Source organism: Quercus robur, chromosome 4, assembly GCF_932294415.1.
Source record: "Quercus robur chromosome 4, dhQueRobu3.1, whole genome shotgun sequence".
Taxonomy (NCBI): Eukaryota; Viridiplantae; Streptophyta; class Magnoliopsida; order Fagales; family Fagaceae; genus Quercus; species Quercus robur.
Genome location: NC_065537.1, coordinates 5,345,685 through 5,355,784, shown reverse-complemented (window position 1 = coordinate 5,355,784; position 10,100 = coordinate 5,345,685). Strand labels below are relative to the sequence as shown.

The window sequence follows — 10,100 nt, the reverse complement described above, 5'->3', positions numbered from 1 at the left end:
CAAGTGAACACCACAAGGTAGTGATCACAGTGCTCATTCACACTTGGAATGAACACAAGGACATACAAGTTAACAAGCACAAGGCAAGACACTTGTATGCTCAACACTCAACCAATGCATAACACACAAGGTATATGCATCTAGGAACAATCCTACAAGGGCACAAGAGTGACAGTACATAAACCAAAATGCAGAACATTTAGATTAAAGTACTGATTTCAACATAGCATAAAGGCTGCATTAAGCAAGGTACATACCATAAAGCCTACAAACTATGCATAAAACATTAACCCTAAAAACTTACAAAAGCACATGGGTACAAACACAAAAACATCCTGAATAACATCATCAAAATATATTAAAGTTTAAACCAAGAGTATAGGTTAAGAGTTAGAAACAGCTATACACCAAAACACAGTGTATCAAACCCATAAAAACATTAAATAGTACCCAACAAACATAAACCTAAAACCATAAGTTTAGAGGATAAGACTAAAAACAAAAGTATGACAAAAGTATGTGTGTACTCCCCCTATCACTATGCACACTTCCCTTTGAACTTTTCTCCCCCTTACTGAATGCTCTCCCCCTTTTTGTCACGAATAGCTAAAGGCTCTCGTCCAACTTTCGTTGAATATCATCTAGCTGATTCTCCATAGTCTCGAGACGCATTTGGACATGGTTGTTTGTGGAGTAGAGAAGTGCCACAAGCTCATCAACGCGTTTCTGAATATGCTCAAGTACACTGCCGACTCTATCAGTATGAGGAGCAGTCTGTGCTTGTGGAATACTAGCCGGTGAAGCTTCAGGAACAGCACGTGATGTAGATGTGGTATGTGCAGGTGTCTCTAAGTCAGGGGCAGATGGAGTAACCGGAGAGATGTGAGCACTCCTTGGTGATTTAGAGGAGTGACTTCTGCTAGCTTGAAGAGTGAACAAGGAAATGGGACGTTGACGAGTCAACATTTTTCCATCTGCAGGAGGAATAATCATCCACACTAGAGCACATGGTTGAGAGACATACATTATGTTATCATAAAAACTCAGTAACCAATACCGAACACCAACATCAAAACTTAAGCAAGTGAGATGAGTAAGTCAAATAGACACCAAACCCATTTAAGAAAAGATTTTCAAACTCAATAATAGGCAAATATCAGAACAAAGAAAAACACATTGTGACCGCTCAGCATGAAAACAGGTGAGAACAATATCAAACAAGACACGCCATACCCATTACACAAAGAGAGAAGTATTTCGATCACAATATCAGTCCAAACGGTAACAAAAATATGCAGGAAAAAGGAAAATAAGATTGAGAAAGCAAAACCCATACCTTTTCTTGATGAATTGGATAAGAAATGAAGCACCAATGAGGTTTGAAAATGGATTCACGAAGTGTTTGAAAGGAAGATAGTTTAGAGAGAAGATGAACAGTTACAAAAGTTCGAGGGAAAACTGAAAAGAGGTTTAAAAACTGCCCCTGTTTCTGCCAAACACGCGATTTTCGCGACTTGATTAAGTCGCCACACAGTCGCCAGCTCAAGCCGCCAAAGCACTCAAGAACAAAAATTTGAAAATTTTTCTAAGTGTTTTTCGCGACTGGAAAGTCTACTCGCGAGTGAGTCGCGAGCTGAGCCGCGAAAATCTCTGAGTGAACCTCGTGACTGGACCTTCCACTCGCGAACAAGTCGCCAAAAATGACCAGCGAAGATGCGACTAAGGCACGCGACTTGACATACCCGCGACTGAGCCGCCAAAACTGGGCAAAACTGGATTTTTGAAATTTTCAGATTTTTCAAACAAAATACTTTCCAAAAACACCTAAAACACTCAAAAATCTTTTTGTGCTTGAATTAACAAGATTGAGCATGTGAAAACACATTTCATCAAGTACAATCACACAAATGAATATGGCATTTATTGAACATAAACTTGTGTGTTGTGTGTGGATATCAACAATGAGATAGTCCTTCGTCTAATGTGAAGCTTCAATGATCGATTCAACCAAGGCATACACAATTAGCACTAGATCATGTGACCTATCTCAATTATAGAAATATGTATATATGACCTCCCACAAAACTTGATAACATGACTTGGAGCTTTACATTTTACTCCACTTTTAATCATAACATTTTATCTTTTTGATCTTTTTGAGGCAATCATCTCTCATTGTGAGAGTGATATATGACAATTCACTTTAAAGAACAGGCCTTTGGCCTTTTTGAATAAACATTCACTTTAATAAAAGGTCGCTTACCATTTTTCCTAGTCAAATACTAGAATGTGCGACAGGCTTTTGCAGCTCAATATCTCTTTTCATTTGGAGATTTACATTTGGTGAGCTCTTTATAGCAAAACAAAAATAAAGAGTGGGAAGATATATAGACACAAGTCTATGCATGTCTCAAGATCAACAAAACCATTCACTAATCATTCATGACAAGTTTGAAGATCTATTTACAACAATCACAAAGATTTCAAGATTTTTCCCACAGAGATATGAGTGCATGAAAACAAGCAATACTCGAAAATGCACAAAGCCATTAGCACAAAGGTACAAGGCAAAACAAGTTTTGAGACAAAAACTCAACAAAGTCAATCAAGTTTTTTTTTTTTGATTTTCTAATTTTTATGTGATTTTTGGATTTTTGACACAAGAAACAACAAGATTGATAAGACAAAATTAAAAATATGCACAAGTAGACAAACAAACAACCAACAGCAAAAATAGCAAGCAAAACAAACAAACATAGTCACAAAGCATAGGAAGTATTAATGCATGGACATGTTGTAATGCTTATGCATGAGTACCCTTTTTCACCCACACGTCACTTGCGTTTGGGGTGATTTCCTTATAGGATTGGGTACGGGAGTTAGGGCTTTCAAACCTTCGTGAGAAGCTTTCCAAGCAGTTGGTGAATGCACCAATCATCTTCATCACGTTCATCATTCCGGGATCTCCATTTTGATCTCTAGATTGATCACCTGCCCAAATTCTCCTATCATTTCTGGGTCCTCTTGACCTTTGAGGAGTTGCACTGTTCTTTGCTCTCAACTTTTGGCAATTTGGTCGAGTATGCCCTTGAAGTCCGCAATAATGGCACACATAAGTTCCTCTAGGACCTCTTTGTGGTCGTGGACGTGACTTGGCACGAGATTCAGACCTGCCCACCGACTGATTACGGGGATTCAGCATCCGTTGGTTCACCACATTCTTCTTCTCCTCCACCTCGAGCTTCTCACCAGTAAGGTCAGCTACAACTGGATCTTTGGCCTTTACAAACGTCACTTCTTTAGTGACATTTCCAGATGAACTACTTCCTCCGGTATATCCCAATCCGGATTTGTCTGAAAAGCTCTTTTGAGATGATATAACATCATCTAGCTTCTTGGTGGTGACCCTCTGTATTTTAGCATTCGCTTGCACAACCTCATTCTCAAGAAATCTCACTTTTGTGTAAGCTTCGGACAACTCACCATTTAGTGTTTCTATCTCACATTTGGCCTCCCTATATCGAATTAGGAGACTTTTGTAGTCCTCCTCAGCCTTCTTTATTTTTCTCACAGCAGCCTTGGCCACCCTTGTGTACTCACCCGACTTCTCCAAGAGTGAGTTATAATTCTCTTGAAGATTTGCTGTGCTTTCATCTTCTTCAGCATCTGATTCTTCAACAATTCCTAGTGATTCATCATCACTATGTTCTCCAAGGTCTCGTACAAGCAGATTCAACTCATCCAAAGACTCAACATGAGCAATAGTCATAAAAGCCGAATAGTTCCCCTCTCCATCACAGCTCTCTTCAGATTCTGAGTCAGACGAATCCGAGTCACTCAAGGTCGTGGCATACACTTTACCTTTCGATTTCAAATAATTCGGACATTCCTTCTTAAAGTGTCCATGTCCGTTACATTCAAAACAAGTGACACCTTGTGTGGGTTGGGATTCTTTTCCATCTTTTCTTTTGAATTCCCTTTTCTCCCTTCCAGAACTTTGGAATTTTCTTTTATCATCAAATTTGCCATTATTTTTGAATTTCAAGAATTTTCTGAAATTTTTGACAAGGTAAGCTACATCTTTGTCAACCACATCTTCTCCCGATAAGTCTTGATCTTCCACCTTCTCATTAATGGTCTTTAGAGCAAGGGATTTACTCTTCCGTTGATTGGGCAGCGACATCTCATAAGTCTGCAGAGAACCAACCAGCTCCTGTACTTTGATGTCATCAAGATCCTTGCTCTCTTCAATTGCTGTCACTTTAGCACGAAAACTTTCCGGCAATGATCGAAGGATCTTCCTTACAATCTTTGAGTCCTCCGTTTTCTCCCCCAAGTTGAACTTACTGACCACCACCTCATTTAGCTTCCCATAGAAAGAGTCAAAAGACTCATCCTCACTCATTTTGAGCTCCTCAAACCGAGTGGTCAGCATTTGCAACTTGGTGTCTTTCACTTTCTTTGTGCCTTCATAGGTGGTTTCCAAAATCTCCCATGCTTCTTTGGCAACAGTAATATGAGAAATCCTGTGAAATTCATCTGGAGACACACCACAGAAAATAGCATTGAGTGCTTTACTGTTAGCATTAGATGCAGCAAGTGCTGTCTTATCCCATGTGGATCTGGCTGCCTCAGGTTTGGTCCAACCAATCTCAACAGCATCCCAAACGGATTCATCAATAGAACACAGAAAAGCTCTCATGCGAACCTTCCAAAAAGCATAATTACTACCATCAAAATATGGAGGTGCATTTAGGGATTGAGACCTATCCATCTCAAAAGGGAGTCAAGGATCACACAATGGTAATGAAACCAATAGCAGTGTACCCGCTCTGATACCAAATGAAAGTTCAAAAACGTGTACAAAACACCTTTGAATATTTAGACCCCCAAATTACAACATAACCAATACAAGCAATATGTCAAACAACTAGTGTGCGGAAACTTAACACATGCTATAATACGAAATTGGTTAAAGACTATCTAAGCCATAACAAAATAAAACCACAGCAGATAATAAAAAGGCAAAGATAGAAAGGAAGGAAGATGCAAACACAAAGACAACACGCGATGTGTTATCGAAGAGGAAACCGAAGTCCTCGGCGAAAAACCTCTCTGCCGCCCTCCAAGCGGTAAACAATCCACTAGAAAATACAGTTGGGATACAAGGACAGCAATAGACCCTCCAAGCCTAATCTACCCAGTGCAGCTAAGCCCTCCAAGCTTCTTGCTCCAACGAGGTTGCGCCGAACCTATTTCTTTTCTAGCTTCCCGGATTCCGCTACTAGACCGTAGCATCAACCAATGAAGATTGGTTCCTTCCTAACTGCTTCCTAGAAATCCAAACAACTGTCTCACAGTGATGATGATGGTGAGAACCAGGTTTGGTATAATGCCTCTCAAGGATTTGACAATGGAGAGGAAGAGAGTAGAGGAATTTGAAGAGACTCTAAGGTATAGATTGTGGGTGAAACAATCTTGTTTTTCTTTAGGGTTTCTCTCTCAAAATTCTGTCCGGAAGCTCTCTTTCAATCGTGGGTAAAAGGGGTATTTATACTGGAGTGGGAGAGGAATGTGAAACGTCAAGTTTTACAAAACAGGGGTGGCTCGCGGCTTGACCTCGCGGCTTGACTAAGTCGCGAGATCCAGTCGCGAGTTAACCGTATGGCCAGTTGTCCTGTTTTGTCCTGTAGTGCTCTAGCTAGCATGACTGTTCATCTTCCAGCATGCTTGGCACGTGTGCTGCTTCTGGCGGCTTGCAACCGCGAGTCACCCGCGAGTCCCAGTCGCGAGTCTCTGTTTTCTTGCACACTCTTGAGCAATCTTCACTCTATCTCACTCACTACCCTTACAACAAACCCACCTAAATACAGGGTTACTAAATGCTGAATTACAAGCAAATTTGGCACGGAATAAAGCCAATTAGATGGTTGAATAAATTCAACCTTACAAACTTGAACGGTATGATCCCTTCCTCTCTCTACAATATATCATCTATTAGTGTCTTCTCATTTACACAAAACCAACTTACTGGAACTCTTCCAGCAAACATGGGCCTCACTCTCCCTAATCTCAAATTATTCGAACTTGGTAATAATAAATACTTTGGTTCAATCCCTAGTTCTTTATGCAATGCATCTCAGCTTCAAAAACTTGATCTAGGCAATAATAGCTTTGTAGGATCAGTTCCAACTAATTTGGGATATCTACTAGATCTTGAACTTCTACGTCTAACTAATGATAACTTAGGAAGGGATTTGGACTTCTTAATGACTTTAAGAAACTGTACAAAAATGGAAGAGCTGGGAATTGGTGCAAACAAATTCGAAGGTGTTTTGCCCAATTCTATTGGCAACTTGTCAACACAACTTAATGTATTGTATTTAGGAGGCAACCAAATATTTGGATCGATTCCTGAAGCATTGCAAAATCTTATTAACCTAATTATCTTGGAAATGGATGAGAATATTTTCACAAGTGTGATACCTGCTTATTTTGGGAAGTTTCAAAAATTGCAAGGATTGTTTTTATCGAAGAACAAATTGTCAGGGCAAATCCCAAGCTCCATTGGCAACCTCACTCAATTGGTTGTATTGGACTTCTCTCAAAACAATTTAGAAGGACGCATACCTATAACTATTGGTAATTGCCGAAGTTTGCAACAATTGATTGTTTCACAAAATTACCTCAGTGGAGTCATACCTTGCAGGTTTTTTCCTTTTTCTCTTTGTCGCTATTACTCAATTTATCATACAACTCATTTAGTGACAAATTACCTGTACGAGCTAGGCAGTTTGAAAAATATTAACTCTTTAGATGTCTCTGAAAACAACTTGTCCGATGAAATTTCTGCAACAATTGAAAATTGCTTGAATTTAGAAAACCTATACCTGTAAGGGAATTCCTTTGAAGGAATCATACCTTCATCCATGGCTTTTTTGAAAGACCTTGAACGTTTGGATGTTTTGCAAAACAACTTATCAGGATTTATTCCAAAGGGTCTAGAGAAACTTTTATTTTTAAAATATTCGAACATTTCATTCAATGATATTGAGGGTGCACTACCAATAGTTGGAGTTTTCAAAAATGTAGATCCAATATCAATTATTGGAAACAATAAGCTTTGTGGGGGTATTCCATAGTTGCAACTACCTGCATGCCCCAAAGTTGCAAAATAAAGAAAGTCCCTTACTTCTAGATCAATAATCACAACTTTTTTTTGCAGTTGCATGTCTCCTTCTAGTTTCATCCTTTCTTGTTTTTTATTGGAGGAAAAAATATAAAATGAAACCATTTTCTATAGTTTCAAAGATGGATCTCCTTCCAACAATTTCATACAAAATGCTTCATCTAACAACTAATGGATTTTCTCTCAACAATTTGATTGGATCCAGTAGTTCTGGATCAGTTTACAAAGGAGTTCTTAATCAAGAAAAAATGTTAGTTGCAGTAAAGGTCCTAAACCTTCAAACTAAAGGAGCTACCAAGAGTTTTGTGGCGAAATGCAATGTCTTAAGAAATGTTCGGCATCGAAATCTTGTGAAGTTCTTAACATGTTGCTCTAGTATCAATTATAATGGTGATGAATTTAAAGCTCTAGTATTTGAATTCATGACGAATGGGAGCTTAGATATGTGGCTACATCCAATGACAGATTGCAAAAGTCAATCAAAATATTTGATCTTTCTTCAAAGAATAATTATTGCAATTGATGTGGCTTCTGAATTAAATTATTTGCACAATCATTGTCAACAACAAATCATTCATTGTGATTTAAAGCCAAACAATATTCTTCTCGATAGTGAGATGATTGCTCATGTAAGTGACTTTGGTTTAGCAAGACTCCTTACAGCCACCAGTGATTCTTCCCAGAAGCATACTAGCATAATCGGGTTAAAAGGATATACTGTCTATGTTGCTCCAAGTATTACCTCTCCTATTTAGTTTCAAATCCTTAACGATGCAAGCATTTTGCTTTTCAATTTGTCACTTTATCAAAAGATAAGATTTAACTCCTTGAATTTTGGAGCATATAAGCTTTTTAATATTCATACAATCAATATAAACATATTAACACACTCTCTTGCTTACTATTTCTATCTCTCAAAACAAATATTTGCGAATACATACAAGCATGGATTTAAGTTTACATTAAATTTAAAATAAAATAATTAATAGCAAAAATAAGATTTATACTTTGAGAAATGCCAAAGTTAATTTGGTGATGGACATTTATCCTTTGACTAAGCTTCATATCTTGTTTTTACGCATGCATATATTTCCTTAATCAAATTGAGCATGCAAAAAAATTGTAATTTGGCCCCTCGGGTAAAGTTTCATACACCTTCCTTCCATTATGGAAGTAATAGCACATGTCATATTATTTTTCAATATAGATTCGTTTCATTTTCTAGACTTTGCATTTTGTAGCCCTTAATCCATATTTTCATTATAGATAGAAAATTGCTTAATATCCTTCCATTCCATGAGTTGTAGAGTATGGCATGGGTGGTGAGGCATCAACTGAGGGGGATGTATATAGCTATGGAGTTCTTGTGTTGGAAATGTTTACAGGAAGGATGCCCACCAATGATATGTTTAAAGATGGTCTCAATCTCCATAACTTTGTTAAGATGAAATTACCAAAAAGACTTGCTTAGGTTGTCGACCCGATGCTTTTGCCCAGAGGTGCTATAGAAATGGGAGCAACAACCTCAACAATGATGGCAATAGAAGAAGATGAAAAAAATGGCAATGAAATTGAAGTAGATGAAGTTAATTATGCCATGGACTCTTGTCATATTGATACTAACATGCAAAAGTGCATACTCTCAATACTTAACATTGGAATCTTATGTTCATTGGAGTCCCCAAAAGAGAGAATGAGTATGGAGGAAGTCATTAAGGAACTAGTATTGATAAAAAAATACTTTTGTTGGTTTGGGAATTCATAGAGGCAGACCAAGTAGCGCCCAAGTTAATTAGAGGTATTTATAGTTTTGATTAATAACTATCATTAGTAGTGTATCATAGTCAATTTACTTTAATTTCATTCACATCCTTAAAAATGCTTTTTTTTAAAAATGTGAAGCCTTTATGTCTACTTATTAATTTCGAGTAGATTATTCTAACTAATTGTGCAATTAGATTTTCATTTCTCATTCAAGGTCAAAATGCTAAACAGGAATAGTCACCTTATTTAAACGCATGACCTTCCTATTTTTGTGTTCCAATTATCCATGTATAAAATGGTTAGTTAAAGAACTTTTTTTTGTGAACTACAGGGGCATGAAACTACTGAAAGATAACAATGCTTGGATTAAGCAAGGGATTCAGCATTTCTACTTGATGTGTTATAATTTCATGCTTGTCTAATATTCCTTGTTGAAATGATCAATGGATGATTTGCTTTCTCTTCTGGTGTAGGGTCGTCTTCATGTACCGTGATTTGTTCAACTATGTAATGTGTATTTAGGTCTTTGTACTTTTTCATCAATTCAATTCCAAAAAGCCTTTACAGGAAGGGAATGTTTTAAACTATGTAATGTATATTTAGGTCTTTGTATCTTAGAACTTTATATGCTTATGTGCTGCATTATTCTAGTGTTCAAAACTTCAAATAAAAGTAGTTCTTTTTAATTTCATTTTAAACTTATGTTTCAATTTATCTAAGTTTCAATTTATTTTATATGCTCTTGAGCAAATTGTTAAAAGAACAATCATCCTTCACGGCCTAGTATAAATTCTTCAAGGATCCAATTTAAAATATATTTTTTACAGTTCCTGGCCTAAATTACTGGAAAAATAGGATTGAGGCCATGAGATCAATAGAATGGCAGAAATAAAGAACAGAACAAATCCCCAAAGCTAGGCCAGGGTTGGTAATGAATTTTGGAAAGTATATCAACATGGTCTCGGGCTAAAATCAGGTAACCTGGTGAGTAAAACATCAGAGGGAATCCCATAAGATTGTTTTTCTTTAACTCTTTCGCCAATCACTTCACACCTTTTGCACTATATAGAATATATTCCATCAATTCGTCAGCAACATTCTTAAATTTAATTTCCGCATCATTTTTGGGTCCCTTAATCTGAAAATC

General features: G+C 37.3%; 1 protein-coding gene across 1 annotated transcript; it reads left to right on the top strand.

The window, feature by feature from the left end:
- Positions 1 to 7,311: 7,311 nt before the first annotated feature.
- On the top strand, positions 7,312 to 7,944 carry LOC126721234 (probable LRR receptor-like serine/threonine-protein kinase At3g47570). The gene has a single exon (XM_050424285.1). It carries the CDS (start codon positions 7,312 to 7,314, stop codon positions 7,942 to 7,944), a length of 633 nt encoding a protein of 210 aa, XP_050280242.1.
- Positions 7,945 to 10,100: the final 2,156 nt, after the last annotated feature.